Raw genomic sequence first — 24120 nt, 5'->3', positions numbered from 1 at the left:
AGGTTTGAGCTTAACACATTGCAAACGTCGTTTCTTCGTACAACACCAATTTAAAAAAAATAAAAAGGCCAGGTGGCGGTGGTGCACGCCTTCAATCCTAGAGGCAGATGGATCTCCGAGTTCGAGGGCAGCCTGGTCTACGAGGGAGTTCCAGGACAAGCCAGAGCTACACAGTAAGACCCTGTCTCGAAAAACCCCAAACAAACAAAAACCCCACCAACTAAAAGAGCAGGTAGCAGCCAGGCGGTGGTAGCGCACACCTTTAGTCCCAGCACTCGGGAGGCAGAGGCAGGCGGATCTCTGTGAGTTCGAGACCAGCCTGGTCTACAGAGTGAGTTCTAGGACAGGCTCCAAAGCCACAGAGGAACCCTGTCTCGAAAAACCCAAAAAGGAAAAATAAAAAAAATAAAAAAATAAAAAAAGAGCAGGTAGCAAGTGATTTTAGGGTGTCCGGAGCAAGGCAGCCAGAGCCGCGCCCCACCCCCTCCAGGAGCGCACAGGAAACCTGAAACCTTCTTTCCCAACATCTTGCCCGCAGCGCGGGGAGGGGCGGGACGTTAAGGCTCAGGGCTCGGAGGAGGCCGTTTGCAGCTGAGACCACCTCTTTAGAAGCGAGGACCGGATGGGGGAACCCGGAGAGCCTTCGCTGCTTCTCGGGGCTGCTCGCCCATTTCCGGCGCAGCGGAAAGCCCTGCGCTGCTTGGGCCTGCAGCCCAGTAGGCGCGGCCGTGGAGCTGCAGGCTCGCCCGGCTCCTGCGGAGGGCCTAAGAACCGATTTTGCCGACTCTGTAGTTTGTCTCCTCTTTAGACAAATTCAAACTAGGTTGGTTTTGAACTTTCCTGCCTCCGTTCCCTAGTGCCGGGATCTTTCAACGTTTTGCGTTTATTTTAGTGTAGGGGGTAGGGTTGCACGCATTCCAGCGCACACATGTTGAAGTCAGAGGACAGCTTGGACGAGCCTGGTCTGGCGTTCCACCTTGTGGGGGTTATGGGATTCGAACTCCAGTCATCTGGCTCGGTGGCAAGCGCTTATCACTGTGTGTACATGCACGGCTATTTTCCGCAGCATCCTAGCTGGGAGCTTTGCAAATGGCAATTTCTGTAAATGGATCCTGGAAATACTAAATAGACTCATGTCTGGTCTTGTCCTGAGCAGACCATGCGGAGGAAACCCCATCGGAAACCCAGCCCCTGCAGACACCTCCGACCACACACCCCTAGGCCCAGGGAGTCAGAAACGGGGTCCCGAAAGTCGGGGAGCTCCTACACGCTAAACCACTAGGCCTCGCGCGACCTCAGCCGCTGGGCGACTACCGTGACGCACCGGCCACTTCCGATTTCACTTTCCTTTTCTCGGGCCCGGCCGCTTCACCTCCACGGCGGCGGCCTGGGGATTTGCCCGGTGATCAGTGACGTCAGGCAGACTGAAGTTCCCATTGGAGGGCGGAGTTCGGCATGGACCAATCCCAGGGCCGGCCCCGGAGAAATCTCGGCGGAGGGCACTGCGCGCCGGGAGACTGCTGGGCGGGGAGGCTTCGCTGCCAGCTTGCTGGCCCGGGCGCTGCACCCTGAGCAGCTTGACGGGGAGGAGTGACCGGGCCCCGAGAGTGGCGCGGGTGAGTGCGGCCTGCCGTGGTAGGACACCGTGGCTCCGCCGCGCGGCCCGGGTGGGGACGGCGAAGGTGGCCGTGGGCCCAAGGCAACGCTGCTGGACAGGCCCTGGCGCGCGGGGATGGCGAGCTCGGGTACCCGCCGCGTCCCCGGCTCGCTTGTGGGCCTGTCGCCCTGAGCTCGCTGTGCTCATGGCTCCTCAGGTCCAGCCCAGACTTACTCCAGTCTCTTCCAGTCCCCAGATCCAGAAGTGAGCGGGACCCGGATGAAGTCCTACCTGCTGGCTTGGAGTCCTGCATGACCAAAGGCAGGTCTCCACCTATTTATTTTATTATTTATTATCTATATCTATCTATCTATCTATCTATCTATCTATCTATCTATCTATCTGTCATCTGTCTATGGATTATTTACTATGTCAGAGTTAAACTAGCTTAGCCACTTGTACCTGGAGCTGTGTATTATTCCCTGATGATTTACTAACTAATTTGCTTTAGGGGGAAAAAAAAAGGTGTGTAAACAGTATGGTGATGGTATGCGCCTTTAATCCAGCACTGGTGAGGCCGAGGCAGAGGAAGATGGATCTCTGAGTTCAAGGCCAGCCTGGTCGACAGAGTGAGTTCCAGGATAGCCAGGCTACAAAGAGAAACCCTGTCTCGAGACCAAAAAACAAAAAGAAAGAAAGAAAAAAGAAAAAAAGAAAGAAAAGAAAAAGAATAAAAAGGTGTATGAATTTAACTTTGTGGAGTGAATGGGAGGAGACACTTAAAAATTTCTAGTACATTCCAGAGTTTGACAATGCAACCATTTGTGTATGCCTCAAAAAAAAGGGAAGAATGACATGTGTTCATGCATGCCTGAACCTCTTGTTTGTTAGATGAAGTCATGTCCCTAGAGTATTCCTCCTAAGTTCAAAACAAAACAAAACAAAACACCTTTTCTAAAAGCAAGCCTTCATTAATGTTTTTTTAAATTGCAACTTATTTATTAATTATTATTATCACTATTATCATTATTATTAAGACAGGGTTTTACCATGTATCCAAAGATGGTCTGAAAGTGGCCATGATCACCCATGTTAGCCTTCTTCCTCTTGAACATTTGGTTTAAAAGTTACAGGTGTCTGCTACAATGCCTGGTTACCATTTTTAATACACTTTAATTTTTAGAACAGTTGTAGATTCACAGAAACATTGAGAAAACAATCTGTAGAGTCCCTATGTAACCTCAAACCAACTCCTCTTTCATTAACATCTTACACATGATTATCGGCCAGAGTCCACATATGTTTATTTTCAATTCCTTTTTACGAAAATACCCTTCCATGTTCTCATCTGGGTTACTGCATTGCATTTGGTTGGCTGTGACAGTTTTTAGACTTTGTGTGAACTTTCAAAGTTTTGAGAGATACTGTGTAATGGATACCTCAGATAATTAATTAAAGAGAAGGGGTTTATTTTGGCTAACAGCTTTGGAGATTCCAGTCCACAATCCTGTGGTGCTTGTTGGTCTGGGCCTGGTCTCGAATTGAGCTCATATTCATACCTCTGCTTCCTGAGGACTGAGAATACAATCATGGGCTACCATGCCTGCTCATTATACACAGAGAGAGAGAGAGAGGAGAGAAGGGGGGAGGAGACCAGAGTCCCACAGTCCTCTTCTGTGATGCTCTCTTCAGTGCCCTAGATTTTCCAGTAGTACCAGTGCAAGGAACAAGCCTTTCTCTTGTGGACCTTTGAGGCATACTACGATGTAAACTGTACGTGTGTTTGTGTGGTACCCTCCTATTTTATGTCTTATTCTTAAGATTGGGTTTATGTATTAAAGGGATGGGGTTAGGTTGCCATACCCACAGCACCTTAGCAAGGATTCCATGTTGTCAAGATTTACGATGACACTGACCTGCCCACCTGGCTGAGTGTGTGTTGGTTCTCTGCACTGTGTTTTCCTTCCTTTGCACATTGAATCATTTGGCAGGAAGTCACTCTGCTCATCTAAAGAATTAGAGGGTTATGGATTTTAAATTATTCAGTATGGGAAATGTGTCCCCTTCGTTAATGCATTCACCCATTTGATTATATCAATGTAGACTTGTAGGTATTGATTTTAGACATTGGATTATAGTCCAGTAGCAGTTTGTTGTTCAAATTGGTGCAGCTTTGACTATTGGAAGCTGATTGCCTCTGTGTCCTTCCTCTTTTAATGGTACTTTTGGGGCATTCAGACATTTTTTTTATGTCACCTTTTAAACTTGAAACAAGCTGGTAAGCTTGACCAAATAATTTCTGTTGTTGTAGTTTTTTTCTTGCTGGATTCTGAAGCTGTCTCAGCCTCAAATAAGCACACAGATGCTATATTAATGATAAAACTGTTGGTAGATGGCTAGGGCTTCTTATTGGCTAGCTCTGTCTTAATTATTAGCCCATATCTATAAATCTATGTATTTCCACGTGGTCTTGGCTTACCAGAGAACGCCTGGTGCATCCTGTCTTCCTGGTCTCTACATGGCGTGTCTTTGTACACTCTCTCTGCCTTTCCTAGAATTCTCCTCATCTCCTAGCCTGCCTTTCATCCTGCCTCTACTGGTCAAACAGTGTTTTATTCATCAACCAGTAAAAGAAACATATATACAGAAGGACATCCCCCTTCAAATTTCCTCTCATCAAGAGACAAGGAAACCGGGTGCTGACGTGGCTCATAGCCATCTAACACCCTCCTCTGAACCCTGCAGGCACTGACAAAACACTTGTACACACAAAAGCAGTCTAAAAACTTAAAAAAGAAGAGGTAAGGAAACTGAGTCTTGCCAGATGGAATGATGGTTGCCTGTAAGGCAGAGGCAGGCTGATGAACTCTGTGAACCTGAGGCCATCACAATCTACATAGTGAATGGCAGGTTAGTCAAAGATGCCTAGTGAGACCCTGTCTCAGAAAAAAAGAGTTAAGGAAACTGCAGCGCAAGGATAGTGGATGGCTTGTTACTAAGAGAATAGCAAGTAGGACTGAGACTGGATCTCTTACTGCAGAACTCTGCAAACCTCAGGTTGGAAGGAGCCTTTTGAGTTCTGGCTTCAGGAGGCTGCATCTGACTTACACTTCCAGGATCACAAAAGAAAAATACATGGGAGAAGGAGTTGTTGGTAGAAAGCAAAGGATTAGTTTAAGATCGGCATTTAGGATGAAGTAGAGTTTGGCCAGATTGGTGGAAATGGAGGAAATGGAGTATTGGAGCGCTGACCTTCCCAGAAAGGGGTGGGTAGGAGGAAATCTGGGTGACTGTGGCAGAAGATGACTAATTCTCATGACTGCTGCTGCTGAAGCAGGCTTGTGAAGTGGGAATCTGACAGTTGTGTGAAAATTGGGAGCACAGTAGAGCTCAGGATCTGGGCATGGCGTCTTAATAGACATGACTCCATGATTTGGACCAGCTACTGGAGCTAAGAAGATCGATGGAGTATCACTTTTATTTTCACATTCTGATGGGATGAGAATACCCACCCCACCCCCCAAAAGAAAATCAGTTATGAAGCAGTGTGACAGTGTTATCGTAAAAGTAGAGAACTAACTCGGAAGGGGCAGAGATAGGGACAGTTTTATTCAAGGCTAAGCTGGGCCTGAGAGAACAGAATGTACAAAGACAGGGAAGGAGTATGGAGTGTGGAGAGCTAGGCAAGGTGAATCAGGATTGGGGGCTGAATGTATACGTTTGTGCCAGATCCCTCCTCTCGCCAGAGGAGTTTATTTAGTATGTGTATGGGCGCATGTACCATCATATGTGTGTGTGTCAAGGTCAGAGAACAACTTGTAAGAGTCAGGTGGTAGGTGCCTTTACCCACTGAGCCATCTCTTAGTTTGAAGGGGGTTAATCCACTTCTAGTTTGGGCCTTTAAGGTAGGAAGACACACACCTTTGATGTGGATCTTGAGGCAGGAAGACTTGAGCCTTAAATTTGGATCTTGGGGTGGGAAGACACACTGCTTTAATTAATCCAAACATTGAATCTGGAAGACTTACCCTTAATATGGGGCCATACCTTCTGCTGGAAGGGCATAGAAGAAGGAAGCTTTTGCTCTTCGCCCGCTTACCCTTATCTGGCTAGCACAGCCAATCCTTCACTGGCATTGGAGCCTACTTCTTCAGGATTCCAGCATATACAGACGACCAGCTGAGACACCCAACTTTGTGAGATTTGGCAACTTCTAGATTCTTGGACTTTCATTCATGGCTAGCCATTGTTGGATTAGCTAGACTGAAGCCTGATTCCAGTAAATCCCCTTTTTATATAAAGATTCTTTCCATAAGTTCCGTGACTCTAGAGAACCCTAATACACCAACTGTCATAAAATATTTGTTGCTTCCGTTACTTTACATATCCTTAGTTTATGTTCCACATGGAAGAATATTTTTCAGTTAAATAATGTGTGACATTGATCATATACCAAAGATGCTAAGAGATAATATTTATTATAGGTGTCTCAACTTTGATTAAAAAAAAATTAGTAACTCCCTGTTAGCTTGCTTAGATGCTCTGTTCTCCGCCCCCCAAATGAATAGTCTGAACTTCCTGGTTGCACTTACCCATGGGTGGATTTTGAGTCTACTGGCTCCATTTGTGATTAATTTTTGAGACAGGGCCTCACTAGACCCCTGGCTGGCCTAGAACACTTAGTAGACCAACCTGGCTTGGAATTCAGAGATCCACCTGCCTCTGCCCCCTACCCTGGGATTAAAGTTGTGTGCCACTGTGTCATACCTTCTGTTTGTGATCCCCACACCCCAAGATCTCCCCATTCACAATACAGACTAGGTACAGCAGCCTGGACTGAAGTGTACATGGCATCGGTTTACTCTGCCTCCTCTTTCTATAGAGGCAGAATATGAAAGCAACCTGTCCTTAAGGATGAAGAAGCCACCATTTGTAATTTCAGAAACACTGGTTTAGCTGGGTGTGGTGGCACCCACCTGGAATCCCACGACTTGGGAGATAAAGGAGGATTAGGGGTGTAATGTCACCCTTGACTACGTAGCAAGTTTGAGGCTGGAATGGGGCAGACCTTGTTCTACAATAACAACCCCACTACATTGATGAACTGGCCTTTCCTGCCTGATAGCCAATTTGTGAAAAATAAGCGCACCTCTCCTCCCCAAATTTGTGCTCCAGTGATTTCAGCCATCTTCATTCTGCTTTGGTTGCTGCTGGTATTTGTAGCTTTATGCTGTACATTATATATGCTGGTATGCCTGCCGAACCTAACTTTCAGTTTGTTTTGTGAATTGCTCCGTAATCCACACCTTTATTTCTTCATGATGGTATGGAAGCCCGGGAAAGTCAAGACTCTAGCCTTGTACTTCACAGGGCTGGATGAAACCCCAAGTGGCTAACTAGGACTCTTTGGTACAGGCTTTGAGTGATTGCAGAGGATGGTAGAAGGTGAGGCTTGGGTTCCCTACTCAGAATTCTAGGAGCTACAAGGAGGAGCTGTGATGTTCCAGAGCAGGCTGGAGGCCTGTTGTGTTCTAGAGATTGTGCTTACCTGTCTCAGGTAGTTGACTGGTGTTCTTTTCATAAATCGTTTGTCTGTTTCAGCCCAGTAACTTCCTCTTGGTATCGTTCAGGTTCCCCACACCTTAAAAGCAAAACAAAACAGATGACGGACAAGTCCAAGCTGGAAGGGCAGAAAGTGGGTTTGTTGGCTCATGGGACTGACAGGTTTAAGGGTAGGGCCAGCTTTGGGCACAGGAATTGAAAGATTGCTGTCAAGATATGCTTTTTCCCTTCATCTCCCGAGATTGGCGTACTTCTCAAGAGATTGGCAGTTTGCATAGCAGAATGATTGTTTTAAGGAACTGCAATCCAAATGACTTTACCTCTTGGTAGTTCCCAAGAAACCACAAGAAATTTTCCCCTTTCTCATCTAGGTCTCCTTGTGATTTGTGTTTTTCCTTGAATCAAAGGGTGTGGGTTGTTAATATACATAAGACCCATGTTTTCGATTCACCCTGGAACTGAGGGAGAGCTCCACCCTGAGGATGGACTCCCCAGAAATGACCTGAGGCGAAAGCTACCACAGGAAAAGAAGAATGGAAGGTCATAGGCCGCTTCGATCACCAGAGGGTGAACTTTAAACAATGTTTGCTGGTGGACCAAAGAGCACAGTGTCTTTCCCCACTTTCAGATCCCTTGCTTTGTAACTATTTCTCTCTCTGGCTGTTTGTTTTCCTGCTCTCTTTTCGTGTTAGGCACACATGATGAGATTTTGTTTCCTATCCATCAGCTTAGCTAAGTTTGTAAAGCTGGTGGTACCAGCTGTGGAGCTGGTTGGTGGGAACGGACGTACATCACCACAGTTGCTTTGGAAGCAACAATTTGGACCTTTCTAGTAAAATTGAGTTTATGTCCATATGTCTGTCTGTGTGTGTGTGTGTGTGTGCACTCATAGGGTCATTTGTGGTGTTTGTAATGGTCCAGACTGTAAATAACCCAGGTGGCCATCAGAAGTAGGAGCCGTAAAGAACTGTAGTCACAGAGCAGCAATGACAATGAGCAAAGTCAGCACAGTCACAAGAGTAAACCTCACTGCCATGTTAGTATAAGCAGAATGGACAATCTCAAATTGGGATTCCATTCTCTGGATGGAAAATCAGGGTGTGCCGGGGAGGGGGGACCCACACATTGTTTATGGATGATGCATAGCTAGGTCTAAAACTCAAGAAAGGGAAGAGAGCGATTACCACCATTATAACATTATTCCTCCACAACCATTCTCTTGGCTAGTTCCTGAGCCTTCCGGAATGAACCTTGTCCACTGTTGAGTTGATGATAGAGACATATACATATAACCTGTTATGGTATGGTCGGGAGTTGCCAGACCAGAGGGAGTGGTGTTTGGCTGAGAACTCCAGCAGGAAAAGGAGTCAAAGTGGAAAGGGATGGTGGTGAGGCAGGAGGTTTGGTTTCACTCTTGATTGAGATGGAGTGGCAGTAAGTGAATTGGGAGACACATGAGCAGGCCTGGGTTAACTGGAGGCTCTCAGAATAAAAAAGGAAGGGAAAGAGTTTTTTACTTTATTCCTGGGGTGCCGGAAAGCCATTTGGAGGGTTTTAACCAGTGAGCACATTGGCACTTTATACTGTGTTGGGTATGTTTGAGGGGCAAAAAGGAAAATGGCTGTGGTGACTGGAGCAGTACCAACTGAGATGAGAGGTTTAAGAGAAGCCCTTCCGGGCTTACAGTCCCTCTGTTGAATCTGATAGCTTCGGTCATTAGAGAGATGTCAGCATTAAATGAAAAGGAGTTCCTCTTCTGTTCCCTGTGTAACCTTGGTGCCTGAAACACACTGGACACTCGGTAAGTCATGCTTAAACTCTCGGGGGTTTCTCAAGAGTGCTAGGATGGAATTCAGAATTCTTTATCTGGAGGAGCTGGGCCTGAGAGAAACGTTAGTACAAGGCCAGGGGAGGAAAGTAGGAGTGCAGGGAGTCGTTCTTGTTACTGTTTTGAGACAGGGTCTTGCTGTGTAACCCACGTTAACCTTGAATGTGTGCCAGTCCTCCTGCTTAAGCCTCTCAAGTCTGGGATGACAGGTGTGTGCCACCACACTCAGCTATTATGGAATTCTTAGTATGCCCAGCTCGCTCACAGTCTGTTTCCTGCTTCTCCATCCTTCTCTGCTCACACCCCCCACCCCCATGTCCCATCCTGGTCACACTTCTGTTTGTCACGCTCAGCTCACCAGCCCACCACCCTTCCCCTCTGGGAGGTCTGAATCTTCAGTCTTCCAGCCTCTCCCTCCTCAGGAATCCCTGGATGTTCACTTCGCAGGCACCAAAGGACAGAGGTGGACAGTGGAAGGACCTCCACGCTGAGAAGTGCCTCTCTCATCATCTCTGCCATTCGGCAGACCAAGCCAAGGAAGGCTCTGACATCACTTTTCCCCATCACTGACAGACATTCAAATCGCCTTGGGAGTTTCTGTGAGCTTTTTGTTTTGTCAGTGTTTTGCTTTTTTAACCAAATCCTGGGCCCATCTCCAGAGAGCCTGTTGATGGGGTATGTGTTGACACCTCCTCGGGTAATTCTTGGGTGAACTGTTCTGCTAGATGATAAAGGGTTCCTTTAATAATTCCTGGTACAGAGCACAGATGTGTACTGGGAGTGTCAGGCAAGAGTTAGGAGACAAATTTCCAATCACAAACAGAACACTAGGAAATTTCTCCTAAGGCAGGGCACACCGGAGGTCAGTTATAGAGCTGCATATTTTAAAGTCTTTTCTCATTGACCTCTCAGTGTATAATATTGGGGAATATCATGTTTGGTAGCCAGCAGGGGTGTAGCCGTTTCTCTAGTTCACATAGCCAGATCACTTGCTTTTGCCCTGAAGTCTAACCTCTCCAGGTTTGTTAGATAGCTAGCTGAAATATACTTAATTCAGATTTGAGAAATAGGCCTTAACCTGTACCCAGTGAGCAGTTAAGTGAGGGTCTCACAGGACATGGAGCCTTAAGCTAATGACAGGAGCCTTAAGGAATGACAGGAAGAAGGGGCTCCCATTGGGAGGCCCAGGGACATGTTTGAGAGATGCTGGGGTAATTGAAAGAACCCTGAGGGTCAGACTGCAAACCTAGACCCCTCTGCTTGCCTCTCTGGGCACTAGAGTCTGGGGATTTGTTGTCTTTAGGATCTCTCTCTGGCTTGTAGGAGTTTGAGGACGCAGGAAGTAAGGTGGTAGATGTGAGGGGCAGAGGAAACCACAGGTGTAGGGGAGAATTTCTCACCTAGAGCAGAGACTGTGGCTGTGAAGAAGTGTGGGGCCAGAGCTTGGATACATTCCATTTGGAACCAAGCTAGGGTAGGAGTGGGAGTAATAGCACCAGTGTCTGCCTGGGAGGTGTGGACCTTCACAGTGACGCTTCTTCAGGGTGTTTGTGGCTTGTAGTGATTCTCACAGCCAAGAATAATGCCCAGGATCCACTTCCTTGCCAGAAATCACAGTGTGTTGCAGGTTAGGTATTTATGAGCGCCCCAACTTTGTAAGGGACAGAGGGAGACTCAGCAGTGGATAGAGGGTATACCCAGTCCCCTCTGTGTGTCATGCGGGCCTATGGAATTGGAATTGTAGCTGGTACTGGCTTCCTGGAGGGACTAGAGATGTGCTGCTCCAGGAGCACGGGTGTTGTGTATGACTTCAGGCACGGGGTAATATATGGTAGCTTCCCGCGGATTCAGAACACTAATTTGAGTAAAGGGAGTGGCTCTAATTTGCTCTTCTGCTGCTGGGATAAAACATTCTGACCACGGCAACTCGAGGAAAGAATTGATTTCTTTCCCAGGTCACAGTCCATCACTGAGGGAAGTCGGTGCAGAAACGCAAACATTTAAAGGAACCTTACTATTACTAGCTCACTCATTTATGCTCAGCTGCCTCCAGGTGACTCTAGGTTGTGTCAGATTGCCAGTAAAAACACGACGTGGATGCCCACTTACGATTTTCATGCCGGTCCTTTTCCACGGTTTCTGTCTGCCTGGAGCCAGGAATGGAGGGGAGGATGATGTTTGTGTCATCTTGTTGTAGAAACCTGTGGAGATGATCAGAGAGAACAAGGTGGAGGCATATGGGATAAAATGGGGGAACATGGTACCTGGCAAAGGTATTTTAAGAATCCCAGCAGAGGCACACACCTGTAATCCCAGTAACCGGGAGGCAAAGGCCGGAGGATAGAGTTTTTAAGGCCAGCCTGAGCTCCTTGCTACTGAGATTCTGCCTCATCAAACAAAACACAAGGTTTTGTGGAGGGCAGACAGAATAGGTATGGGAACAGGTGTGGCCTCCTTTGCACCTCCCCTCCACATACACACACACATTTTGCTCTTAATTCTGCAACCTTGAGCTCCTTCCGTCAATGAAAAGCAGAAAGTGCTGTCTGAACAGGAATGCTTGAGTCAGCTTGTAGTGAAGGCTAGGATGCTGCCAGCCAGATCTGAGGAACACACACCCCTTTCCTGTTGTCAGCTCTGCTCAGTTTACTAAGCCTTCTGCGTAATGAGCTCATCTGGGAGTTGGTCAGAGGAGCTGCTCGCTCTCAGGCCGGGTTTCAGTGTGCTGGGGTAAGGAAGTAGGGTGGGCTGAGCTGCAGTTGTGGCCCTGGGACTGCTTTCTAGCCCTATGCCCTTTGGCATGTGGTTAACAGGCCCAAGCCTCAGCATCCTCTGAAGAGTATCCTGAATGTGAAATAGCACATATAAATGGCAGATTCCACTGCCCTGAAATTGTTGGTCACCTGTTATTGGATTCTAGAACCCAAACTTTGAGCCTGGATTATTCAAGTTTTTGAGTTTATACCTCTGGTCTTACATGTAACATGAAGTCTTTGTAGCCAGGCAGTGGGGTTGGACTGTCAGGTTATGGTGACCTCGAAACAAAAGACTGAAGTTAACATGGGCTTTGGTTGTTCTGACCCTAGCATTAGTTGAGTAGAGCATTAGTTGGGTTTTCTGTACTCTGGTTTCAACAATTCTGGTGATGACACACCTTTTTAATGCAACAGAAAACCAAAACCTTTGTTTCCCCCAATTTTTTTTTTTTTTTTTTTTTTTGTATAGTTTCGTGAAACCACTTTGATGTAAATTGTAGTTGTGGAAATCTAAATATTGTAGCATCTATTGCTGAAAAGCAGAGATTTTCATTTAGTTTCAGTAAGTGTCATTTAGATTTTTTCCATTTAAATTTTTCTTGATAGTCTCTGAAGTATTGTTATAACTACCCTTTGAAGCCAGAATCCAGGCTAGATTTATCTTTTGTACTTACTCGCTTGTTTTTTAGTGTGTGTGTGTGTGTGTGTGTGTGTGTGTGTGTGTGTGTACAACTTGCACAAATTGGTTCTTTCTGCCTACCGTGTAGATCCTAGGGATCAAATTCAAGTTGTCTGTCTTGGCAACAGATGCCTTTACCTCCAAGCCATCACTATTTTTACCCTGGTCTATTTAAAAGACCAACTGGTCTGTGGATTCCCCAATTCTGGATTTGTCTGATTGTTTCTCCATGACGTGGTTTAGTGCTATTATTAGCACCTTCTCTGTGATTACTTAGTACAGTTTCATTAAAAATTGCCTGTTTCCAGTAAACTGAAAGTTAAATCTAAAGACTTGATTAAGGTCAATCAAGTCAAATATTTTTGGCAAGAAAATGTCATAAATGGTAGTGTTTGTTTTTGTTTAACTTTTCTTTTTGTGTGTGTGTGTGTGGTATTTTGCCTGTATTTTGTCGGGGTACCATATGTCTGGAGAGGCAGGTTGTCACATTCCCCGGAACTGGAGTTATAGACAGTTGTGAGCTGCCAGATAGGTGCTAGGAATATATCGAACCTGGGCCTCTGGAAGAGCAGCAAGTGCTCTTAACCCCTGAGGCAGCTCTCTAGCCCCAGGTGATGGTGCTTAGCTAATATAATTGCTCATCAGGAAATCTGTGCCAGATTGTTCTTGTTTAGTGGCAGCAGGTTTGGTTGCTTGGTTAAGGTGACCACTGGATCTCTCCCAAATCGAGGCATTAGTAAATAATTCAGTGTGGCATTGTAGGGACTGCCCCAAAGCTTTCAGCTAATGACCTTGACATCTATTGGTGACATTTGTGTTGTTACAGTGGCAGTTGCAGAATGCTTATATTTTCTCCCCAGTCCCTTGAGCCTCAAGGGGGCCTCACTAATTCTAAACAGAATACTGGTCAGGTTGTGTCCTCTATGCCTCAATATCTAATTCTGTTAACCCTTTTCCAGCGATTACCCAGTGATCTTCTGCATGCCCTGCAGTGTTCACTGTAATGTACATAGTGGTTTTTATTAAGCTTAAAGAGATCTAAAGACTCACTAGACCCAGCATGAGCCAGTTTAATGTGGGCTTCGAGTGGTGAAGGCGTATTATTTGAGGTGAAAGGGGATGCTTCCTAGGAAATTTTAAATTCTGTCCTTGGAGCTACCCTCTTCTCTCCAGCAGACAAACAAAAACAACAAAAAGCTGGCCGGCTTTTAAACTTCCAGGCCATTCTCCAAGTGGCTAGAAAGGGCTTCTGTCCACAGGAGACCCACAGTTTTCATTTCCTCTGCAGTGTGTTAAACTGAGAGCAGGGGATCAGTCATTTTCCTCATAAAGCAAACCAAGGGATTAGGTCAGACACCCTCAGCATTTCTGCTAACATTCTGGGGACTCGATACGTCATCATTTGCCAGTTGAATTTCATTTCAAATTGGTATGTACATTCTTTCAATAGAGAGATAGATGGATAGATAGATAGATAGATATAGATAGATAGATAGATAGATAGATAGATAGATAGATAGATAGATATTAAAAGTCACACACAGGTCTAAACCCCAGGGTGTTTTGGTTCATGTTCTCAGCAGTGTAATTCCTCATGTTTGCACAGTGCTGTCACCCGAGGGGCATTTTATATATTATCACACTAGATCCTTAAGGAATCAGCATTGTATTTTCTCCTTGGGCCGTATGGGCTGCAGTTTTATGTCTATATTTACCATCTTTGTCAGCAAAGTCTACCGAGCTTTGTTGATGGACTTCCTTCGTAACCGTCAGTGATAGTGTTGCGGTTCCAGCATTGCAAACCCTGCATGGTTACCTTCCCTCCATCCGTAGCAGAGCCACCTCCCTGCGCAGCACTGCATTGTATACCACAAGGTAGGGCAGGGCCCTGCATTCTTGGTGCCACCTCATTTCAGCACTTGGGTTTCATCCAGTAGACTGAGAAGCCGGGAGTCTGGGTTCCCTCCCTGATTTCCTTCTATGAACCAGGCCTATGCTTAGTGTTCCCAACAGAATTCTTTTATATCACCTGCTTAGAATCCCTGGTAGGCCCTTCCATCCCTCCTCCCCTCCATTTTATGGATGCATAAATTGAGGTTCGAAATACCCCTGACTTTTCTGTTGTCACAGGGATAGGCAGGTTGAGCTTCTGTGTCCCTAGAATGGTGGTGCCTGCACAGCCCAGAACAGCCACAGAAGATTCCTCCCCTCCTGGCTCCCTTGGGATCTCAGTTTGAACAATCTTGGGCAGGGATGCTGCTCTTCCCCTTTTGCTGAGCCTATTCTTGATTTCAGGTCTGGTCTCTGAGGAAGAAAGACCCAGGGAACAGACACCCACAAGCTAAGGGCACCATGGCAGCGTCAGCCCCCTTGAGGAGCCTGGAGGAGGAGGTGACCTGCTCCATCTGCCTGGATTATCTGCGGGACCCCGTAACCATCGACTGTGGCCATGTCTTCTGCCGCAGCTGCACAGGTGATATCCGTCCCGTGTCCGGGAGCCGCCCAGTCTGTCCGCTCTGCAAGAAGCCCTTTAAGAAGGAGAACATCCGGCCCGTGTGGCAGCTAGCCAGTCTGGTAGAGAACATTGAGCGGCTGAAGGTAGACAATGGCAGGCAGCCAGGAGAGCTGGCCCGAGAGCCGCAGGACATGAAGTTGTGTGAGCGGCACCAGGAGAAGTTGCACTACTATTGCGAAGACGATGGCAAGCTGCTGTGTGTCATGTGCCGCGAGTCCCGGGAACACAGGCCCCACACTGCGGTCCTGGTGGAGAAGGCTGCCCTGCCACACAGAGTAAGCCTTCTGGCAGAAGACACTGCAGGCCTCCCCAGGCCTGGGATGGTGGGGATGTGAGGTTCTGTTTGGCGTCCCTCCTGCTATAGCTCAGGATGCTCATCTCTCTCCACTGCTTGTCTTTCCCCAGGAAAAAATCCTGAACCACCTGAACACCTTAAGGAGAGACAGAGAAAAAATTCAGGGCTTTCAGGCCAAGGGAGAAGCTGATATTACAGCTGCACTGGTATGTGGAAGTCATGGCTGGGAGGAAATGTGTGTTCTCTGGAGGGACCAGGAGGTGGGATGTGTTTCTAGGAGGCCTTTGAAAGTATGGGTGCTAGGCTGGCTTCAGGCCAACTGGGGTTTACCCAGAGACAGGGAAGGTTGGCCTGCCTTGTCCCTGCAGGAACTGAGGAACCTGACTTTGTGCCCTCTTTCTAAGAATGAGAGAAGATGTGATTTCCTTAATAGAGAGAGGGTTGGGGGACCAGGGGTACTAACTTCAGGGTAGAGGAAAGGGACATGAAAGGCCCGAGAAGCTCTGATTGAGGCTGTCCAGTGAGACTTGGGCCTGCTGTTGGCAGTACAGAAGACTGGTCTGGAGGGACGGCTGATAGTGGGTCCAGTCCGGGGGGACCATGTATGTTGGGAAAATGGGCAGTAGAAGGATTCTGGGGTCAGGCATAGCAGTGTGTAGCCAGACTGTGAAAAAGCGATAGGGTAAAGCCAGGGAGAACTCAAGTCCACAGAGTACCTCTAGGTCCTGGTGTGCTTGGCACCCTCATTTAACCAAGAGGGACTGAGGACTCAGACGGACTCCAGCCTCGCCAAGGAAAGAGGGCACAGTCCCACATGGAAGGGATGGGATGCACTTAGTATATACAGAGTAGTAGGGATTCTGGATGGGGGACGATTGAGCGTGGGCTTCATCCTTCAAGCAGAGCTTCCCGAGAGAGGCAACACATGGGTGAAGTGTCATTAATGGGACACATTGGCTACCTTCTGCTCCAAGACGTGCTCATCAGCTAGAACAGATGGTGACAGAGCAGTCAGGCAGGGTGGGCTTCGAGAGCAGTGAACGGAACAGGCTGGATGACTGGTCTCAATGAGAAGAGGGGGGAACAGGAGCACCCCAGTGACTTTCTACCTCGAGGACTAGGATTCTCAAGCAAGAGTTGCCAAAGGATTGGGTGGGCCCTGATTCCTACAGGTGTCTCTCTCTTACACACACACACACACACACACACACACACACACACACACACACCACTACCCCTTGCCCTTACAGACGAAGCTGCAGGAGCAGAGACAGTACATTGTGGCAGAATTTAAGCAGGGCCACCAGTTTCTAAAGAAGCGTGAGCAGCACCTGCTCGACCAGCTGGCCACCCTGGAGCAGCTCCTCACCGAGGGCAGGGAGAAGTTCAAGACCCGGGGCGTCAGTGAGCTTGGTCGGTTGACTCTGGTCATCTCCGAGCTGGAAGGCAAGGCACGGCAGCCGGCTGCAGAGCTGATGCAGGTGAGAGACCCAGGGGCCCACGTGGGAGACAGGGTAGGGCCTGATCTGCCACACTTACCTGGCTTTTGAAGGAATTCCTTTTTCTGGATCCTCAGTTTTACTGTCTGAAATAAATACCTGGGTACAGTCGTCTTATCCTCCTTGACACTCCCACATAAGCTTAAACACCTATGTGGTATCACTTTAGAAAAACAATCACTGTCTACAAAAAGTGTCTAAAAGATTTCAAAGTGCTGTAGAGCTGAAGATCTTTGTTGCCATCTTCCTTCCACAACGTGAGACCTCCATCAAGCCCTCCTGGTAACAAGGCAGATATTTGTTGTTTTTGAATCAGTCTTACTGTGTCATACTGTCTACCCTCAAATTAAAGGCAGTCTTCCTTTCTCAGTCTTCTGAGGGCTTAGGATTATAGATGCTGCTGAGGCAGGTGCTTATTTGGTCCATGCTGTACATGGTTTGGAGGTGAGGGAAGGCTGAGCTATATCTGTCAGGATCCCACAGTGCATGGAAGGGGAGGGCAAATGAAGATAGATGGGGGGTTTCTTCTGGTCATTGGAACATCATCCTAGAGAAATTGGCAAGTGTGAGAGGCACCTCAGGACAGGAAGTGAGAGCAGGCTGTCAGGTTTCACTGACACCCCTCCTCCTGGTACTTTCCCTCCGTCCTTCCCTTACAAGCCAGGAAAAGGGCTGTCTGCTAGTTTCTGACTCTGGTGATGGACCTTTCTGCCAGCAGAGGACATGCAAAGGTCTCTAGGAAATGAGGTTCCAGGCCAGTGGCAGGGCACATCAGTAGCCAGGGGGGTGAGAGATGGTGATGCCAGTCCCCAGCACAGACTGAATAAACAGGAGGCCTCTGTTTGTAGCAGATTGAGCTGCATGACTGGTCCAGGCCCTGGGGCAGGTTAGGAATGAGGTCCAACTCAAGCCTGGAGTCCTGCTCTCAGGCTCTGCACTCTTCTCTTTGTCCCTCCTCCCCCTGTGTTCTTCCTTTGCTCTAGGCATTGCCTCCTCTCCAGGTTTCTTTTCTTAGCCTCCAGGTCACTTGTCTCCTCTCCCTTGTCCCACTTCTTTCCCCTCAAGGAGCACATTGCACTCCCGGCAGCTCTTCTGTGTGTGGATCTGTAGATAGGAGTTGTGAGTGGACTGGCTGAGAGTGCTGGTGTTTGTCACCAGAGTGTCTGTCTAGAGAGCATTGTCCCCTGATCCACCCTGGAAGTGGCTACTGTGTAGAAGCCCCAATCTATACCTCAGGGCTCTGCCCCTGAAGCTCCCATGGTGGGGTGTGCTGAGGAGAGAAAATAGGGTTTTCTGTTTAAAACCGTGACACAAAATGCTGGTGTTAGCAGATTTTGTCTGTATTTTGAGTTTCCCTGGAGCAAAGCTCCTGAACCTTCTGGAGTAGTCCTTAGCAGCCACAGTGTGATGATTGCGTTTGTTTTCCAAATTGTGCCTCCCTGAGAAGCCAACTTGCCCTCTGCCCATCCCCCTTCACCCTCTGACTCCCATAGCACCTGTCGCTGACACGGTATGATGTTATAATATATATATATATATATTATTATGTTGATTTTTTTTCTTCCTCTCTTGTCTGCTTCCCTCTGCTAGGATGCCTGCTCTACACAGGTAGGGATTTGTCTTTTTTATTACTACTTCAAACTTGTAGATTGGTGCTTGCCTGGCACAAGGACTCACTTAGCAAAGGTTTGTGGAATAAATGAGAGGAAGATGAGACTCAGTGAGCACAGAGAACTGTGGAGGCTTCAAGCTTTACCAAAGCATCATCTCATGAGATTTTCCCGCCTTCTCTGTCCTTCCACACGTTTCCCTCACGCAGACAGCACCGCCGTCTTCCTCCTGCACAAGGTGCCTATCCATAGTGACCTTGAGTTGCTCTAAAGCAGTCATGGGATGCTCAGCTTCTCTCTTGTGCCCCCTGTTGCCATCTCCAACTCCCTGTTCCGTAACAGCCGCCAGGGTACCCTCCGCTGCCCATTGCCTCCTGCCACCATTTGCCAAGGATCAGCCAAGTGTCCAGTTACCTAGGGTTTCTGCTAGTTGCTGCTCAATAGCTCATGTGGAGCACAAGTTCCCTTACGTCATTGCAGCAGTTGAGAGGTGGGGGTCTAGAGATGTCCATGCAGTCATCCAAGAGCTGGCTTATTTCTTGGGGATACTGTTCTCAGCCATGCAATTTGAGTTGGATTCATCACTGTGTTCAAAATTCAGCCAATGAGAAGAGAGGAGCTAGAAAGCAATTTTATTTTTTAAAGAACAAGAATGAGAATCTTGATCTCCCCCCCATCCCATTGGAACTTAGTCACGTGAATAGACTTGATTATAGGGGGATGTGGGAAATGTAGTTTCTTGACTGGTCACATGTCAGACCAGAATTTATGGAGTTTAGTATTATAAAGGAGGGGAAAGGCAGGTAACATGGCTTAGCAGGTAAAGGCACCTGCTACCAGGCCTGTTCACCTGAGTTCAACCCACAAGTTGAGCACAAACTGCCACAAGTTGTCCTTTGACCTTCACATACATTGTGGTATAGCACACACTCATCACACGCATACACATAAATGCTTAAAAGTGGGGAGGGGGGAAATGGGTGCCAGGGGATAGTTGCCTTTTATCCCACTGTGCGTAGAATAAAATTCACCATCATCACCCCTTCCTGCCTGGTGTGATCTGGCCCTGCCTCCTCTCTAAGCCCTTTCCCATTTCTTATCAGTCTACACCCAGTTAGTACTTTATCATTCTTCAACCCTTAGCTTAAGTGTCTCCTTGGAGAGGCCAGGTCACTTGCCACCTCTAGTTTTTTCTGCCTTTATAATATGTTTGTTCATTTATTTTTACATGTATGGGTGTTTTTACGTGAATGTGTATCTGTACACCACTTGTATGCTTGGTGCCTGTGGAAGCCAGAAGAAGGCATTGGGTTCCCTGGAACTGGAGTTATAGATGGTAGTGAGCTGCCATGTGAGTGCAAGGAATCAAACCTGGATCCTCTGAAAGAGCAGCCAGTGCTCTTAACCACTGAGCCAACTCTCCAGCCTATTGATTTCTAGCCCTACTAGACTGTCAGTTCCCTAGGGAAGGAGATCGTGTGTGTGTATGTGTGTGTGTGTGTGTGTGTGTGTGTGTGTGTGTGTGTGTTTGTGTGTGTGAGTGTGTGTGTGTGTGTGTGTGTGTGTGTGTGTGTGTGGAGGGGGGGGGTTGCTGTTATGTGCCTGCCTGTTACGGTGTTGACTTATAGATGTAGTTTTACTTAATTCACCTTGGTGCTTGTGTTCCCTTCCTTTGCAGGACACCAAGGACTTTGCCAACAGGTAGGAATTTCATTTGCTTATGGTTACTCTCCCTGCTTCTATGACCATGGTCCATGTGAATAATGGGGAGTGATAGGATGCCAAAGGCAAGGCAGCCCTTGTTTCATGAAAGCTGTCTTTGAGGGTTAGAGGCTCTTCTCTCCCAGTGTGATCTCTGAAGTCCAGCTGGGTTCACTGTCTTCATCTGAGGCACAATGGGAGAGTCAAAGCCTGGACTGGTAGACAGTTCTCACTTGTGGGATCTGCTGGCAGTCTTATGTCCTTGGTTAGTTTTTCTGTCTCTTGATTAGGGATAATCAAACCTTTCCTGCTCACTTTATGATTGTCACAAACACGGGCAGAAAAGCAGGAAGAGCCAAACAACAGGTTCTTGTGTCCGTCACATTTTCAGGTACCCCCGGAAGAAGTTTTGGATTGGGAAAGCCATCCCTCACATGGTTAAAAGAAAGGCAGGAGAATTCTCAGATAAACTTCTCTCTCTGCAACGGGGCCTGAGGCAGTTCCAGGGTAAGCACTGGGGACACCAGGCTGGGCCATACTTGAGGGTCTCCTGGCTTCTCACTTCCATATTCTCCCATCTTACCCTTCCAAGGAGCTCTAGTTCCTGCATCTTTCTTCCTTGGGATCTCCAGTGAAGCCCTGTCCCATAATTGATAACCAAGTCCGAAATGAGTTCATGAGTTTGCTCGTCTGAAGCTCATTTCTATCTTTTTTTTTAATCCTTAGGCAAGCTCCTGAGAGACCTGGAGTATAAGACAGGTGAGTAAACATAGCACTGTCCCTGTGGAATCCTCACTGGTATTGCCCAAAGATGGCCCAACCCTTACGTTTTTAACCGCTGGGTAATCTGCAGTGCTGATGACCCTTGGAGGTCACAGGTCACACTTCTAGTCTTTCTCATCTACCTCACCACGTGGTCCTCTGAGAGCAAACAGCAGTGCTAGCCCAAGGCCAGAGATCATCCTGCCCAGACCTGTGCTGTGTGCGCCGAGTGCCTCCAGGGGACACAGTTCACAGAGACTGTGACATAAATAGCACTCTTGGAGTGTGCAGTGAGGCAGCACTGGCACGTGGAGACTGGTCTCCCCTTCCCAGCCCACCACTGACACTCTTACTTCCTCCCTTGTCCCACAGTGAGTGTCACCCTGGACCCCCAGTCGGCCAGTGGGTACCTGCAGCTTTCCGAGGACTGGAAGTGCGTGATCTATACCAGCCATTACCAGAGTGACTGCCTGCACCCCCAGCAGTTTGACTGTGAGCCAGGCGTGTTGGGCAGCAAGGGCTTCACCTGGGGCAAGGTGTACTGGGAAGTGGAGTTGGAGAGAGAAGGCTGGTCAGAGGATGAGGAGGAGGATGGGGAGGAGGAGGAGGACGGGGAAGAAGAGGAAGACGATGAGGAGGCTGGCTATGGGGATGGGTATGAAGAGTGGGAAACAGATGAGGATGAGGAATCTCTAGGGGAGGAAGAGGAGGAGGAAGAGGAGGAGGAGGAGGAGGTTCTGGAAAGCTGCATGGTGGGAGTGGCCAAAGACTCTATGAAGAGGAAAGGGGACCTCTCCCTGAGGCCAGAGGATGGCGTGTGGGCCCTTCGGCTCTCCTCCTCAGGCATCTGGGCCAACACCAGTCCCGAGGCCCAGCTCTTCCCAGTGCTGCGGCCCCGGAGGGTGGGCATCGCCCTGGATTATGAAGGGGGCACTGTGACATTTACCAATGCAGAGTCACAGGAACTCATCTATACCTTCACGGCCACTTTCACCCGGCGCCTGGTGCCCTTCCTGTGGCTCAAGTGGCCAGGAACACGCCTACTGCTGAGACCCTGAGTTCCAGAACCGGCCTGGGCCACACTACAGAATCTTCAGTTCTCTGAGATTCCAGGACTCTGAGATGAAGAAGGGTTGCCTGGATCCCATACCCATGGAAACTTCCTTTCTTTGGGATCCCAAGACCGTGTGAAGAAATGTTCTTGGCCAAAGCACCAGGGGGAGGAAAGAAGAGGGACATTACATCCAATTGCCACCCATCTCCCCACTGCCGTGGCCACGCCCTCTCTCAGCACTGTCCCTTCATCTCTATTTCTTGTTGTAGCTTCTCACCCTCCTGCTCATTTCCTCTGGCATCTCCTGCTCTGAAGACCAAATGACTCCCTCCTTCCTAAGCACCCATTTGTCTTAGCTCCATGTTCTCTGTTGAGTAGGGGCAGCAGCAGCAGCATTTTCTGGTTCAGGTGTTATGCAGTGCTCCCAGGTATTGAGGGAGACCATCAGTGACACTTGAAGCAATTTTTGCTGTTCTCAAATTTAAGGTTCCCTTTACCTGAAACCACTCTATTGCCTACCTTCCCTGGCTTCTTAAGCTCACTTTTCCTCCCCCACCAGAGTTAAATATCTGAAAGAAGCAGGGATGAACAGTTTCCATGGCTGTGTGAGTTTGTGTTCTGGAGTGCTGGTGGAATCATCTCCTGGTGTGGTTAGCAAAGCTCATGGCCTCCAAACCTAGAGCTGAGGAGTGGGATGCCCCAGGGCCATCTGTGTCTCCAAAAGCATCTAGGTACTGTGATTCAGGCAGCAGCTTTAGTCAATAAATTACCTCTGCAGATTAGTCCTTGTGAGGGGAGTTTTTTTAAACAATCCCAACATCTTGCTCTTGATCAGTGGTTCTAAAAACACAGAGACTAATACCCAAGAGGTCAGAACTACCCCTGCCTCAGAGTCTCCAGCCTTGTCTCCGGGATAGCTTTAGGCCTCTGTTGTTGGCACCAAGGGGTGTCCAGATCACTTACTTAGATGGATTGGAGAAGGGAAGACAGGATCATGGGGAATCTTGAGAATCCCCATCCCAGGTCTTACTGTGGAGAGAGGGCCTGCAGTGTCTCGCTGCTGACCCAGCACCAGCCCCTTGGTCCAGTCACCCAGTGCCCACAGTTGAACACCAGCTCCTGCTTAGCCAAAACCCTCTTTTTATCCTCAAACATTCCATGTTTCCTCTGCCTGTCCAAGTGTTAAGCTCCTCTTTGCTCCTGAGAGGCTGCACCCAGACACTGGATCTTGGTGGCCTTAGAGTCACCACCCTGTCTCAAGACTGAGCACTATATGAATATATCACATGCTGCTGAGTCACTGGTATATACAACAGTGGCTCCCTCACCAACTTTTTGTCTTTCCTGGAGTTAATTATCCCTCTTCTCTTATTTCCTGTGTCTTTATTACTAAATAAACTACAAGTTCTTTTCGGTGATCAGAAATCTCAAGACAGTCCTCTGGTGCTGTCTCTGTTTTTATCTTGATGCCTCTGAAGTGACCTTGAACCTGAATTGACTGCTCCCTTTTTAGATCCCCTATTGTCATCAGAATGGGGATTCTGAATCGACCCCCTTCCTGGGCCCTATAGCCCAGGCTAACCTCAGTTTCATTATGTGGCTGAAGTTGACCTTAAACTTCCTGCCTCTACCTTCCAAATTCTGAGATTTCGGGTAGGTGCCACTATGCCTAGTTCCAGGGTCTCATGCATCCTAGGCAAGCACTTCCCTCAGCTACATCCCCAGCCATGGTCCTGTTTCTGAACCCCATGTTTCCTCTCCCAATTTACTGTGTTTGGGTCACACATTATGTAATAACTTCCTGAGGTGAATGTGGAAGTCGATTTTTTTTATATATAAATCTTCAGTGTCTAGAAGTGTTTATCTCACTTGTACACTTCAGAATAGTTTTCCTTCAGAATGTCAGAGGATTGGTTGCTTTACTGCCTTAAGCTCCTGTTATTCAGAATTCTCATAGGGCACTCTGCCTCAAGATCTTTCTCTGTGACCTGTTTCTATTTTACAAAGGGGTTTGGAAGTCTTATGTATATCTTTACTCCACGTACTAGCACGTTCCACATTTGAACACACACATGCACATGTGCTTGCACACACACAAAAACATACATACATACATACATACATACATAAAATTAAGGGACTACCTAGCCTGGAACTCACTTTGTAGACATGGCTGGCCTCAGACTCTCTGGGTGAGATTTAAAGGCTTATGCTGCGGCACCTAGGAGAAGGGAAAAAAATTTTTTTTAAATACCGGAAGCA

General features: G+C 47.8%; 1 protein-coding gene and 1 non-coding gene across 7 annotated transcripts; one reads left to right on the top strand and one right to left on the bottom strand.

Annotated features, from left to right (window-relative positions):
* The first annotated feature begins 1458 nt into the window (after positions 1-1458).
* Trim26 (tripartite motif containing 26) lies at positions 1459-23289 on the top strand. Of its 6 annotated transcripts, XM_027388582.2 has the most exons (11): positions 4143-8960; positions 9435-9662; positions 14150-14297; positions 14718-15212; positions 15343-15438; positions 16483-16713; positions 18322-18339; positions 20020-20042; positions 20434-20549; positions 20769-20801; positions 21177-23289. In XM_027388582.2, the coding sequence occupies exons 4-11, from the start codon at positions 14775-14777 to the stop codon at positions 21860-21862; spliced, it is 1641 nt and encodes a 546-aa protein (XP_027244383.1). In that variant the 5' UTR covers positions 4143-8960; positions 9435-9662; positions 14150-14297; positions 14718-14774; the 3' UTR covers positions 21863-23289. The 6 variants fall into 6 exon arrangements, with proteins under 6 accessions (XP_027244381.1, XP_027244382.1, XP_027244386.1 ...); XM_027388580.2 differs by lacking the exons at positions 4143-8960; positions 9435-9662; positions 14150-14297 and adding exons at positions 1459-1616; positions 1847-1918; XM_027388581.2 differs by lacking the exons at positions 4143-8960; positions 9435-9662; positions 14150-14297 and adding exons at positions 1459-1616; positions 1847-1922.
* LOC113832496 lies at positions 6389-6522 on the bottom strand. The gene has a single exon (XR_003479803.1). It is a non-coding gene; the product is annotated as a small nucleolar RNA SNORA51 (small nucleolar RNA).
* Positions 23290-24120: the final 831 nt, after the last annotated feature.

Source organism: Cricetulus griseus (genome assembly GCF_003668045.3).
Source record: "Cricetulus griseus strain 17A/GY chromosome 1 unlocalized genomic scaffold, alternate assembly CriGri-PICRH-1.0 chr1_0, whole genome shotgun sequence".
In the NCBI taxonomy this organism is placed as follows: domain Eukaryota; kingdom Metazoa; phylum Chordata; class Mammalia; order Rodentia; family Cricetidae; genus Cricetulus; species Cricetulus griseus.
This window is presented reverse-complemented; position numbering and strand designations above follow the sequence as displayed.

What these genes read in the sequence shown, in the direction of transcription:
- Trim26 (XM_027388580.2), top strand. Translation starts at nt 14,775, where the DNA reads ATGGCAGCGTCAGCCCCCTTGAGGAGCCTGGAGGAGGAGGTGACCTGC. An exon ending in ACCAAGGACTTTGCCAACAG is followed by an intron (nt 20,043 to 20,433) that starts GTAGGAATTTCA and finishes TCACATTTTCAG; the next exon opens with GTACCCCCGGAAGAAGTTTT. An exon ending in AGACCTGGAGTATAAGACAG is followed by an intron (nt 20,802 to 21,176) that starts GTGAGTAAACAT and finishes CTTGTCCCACAG; the next exon opens with TGAGTGTCACCCTGGACCCC.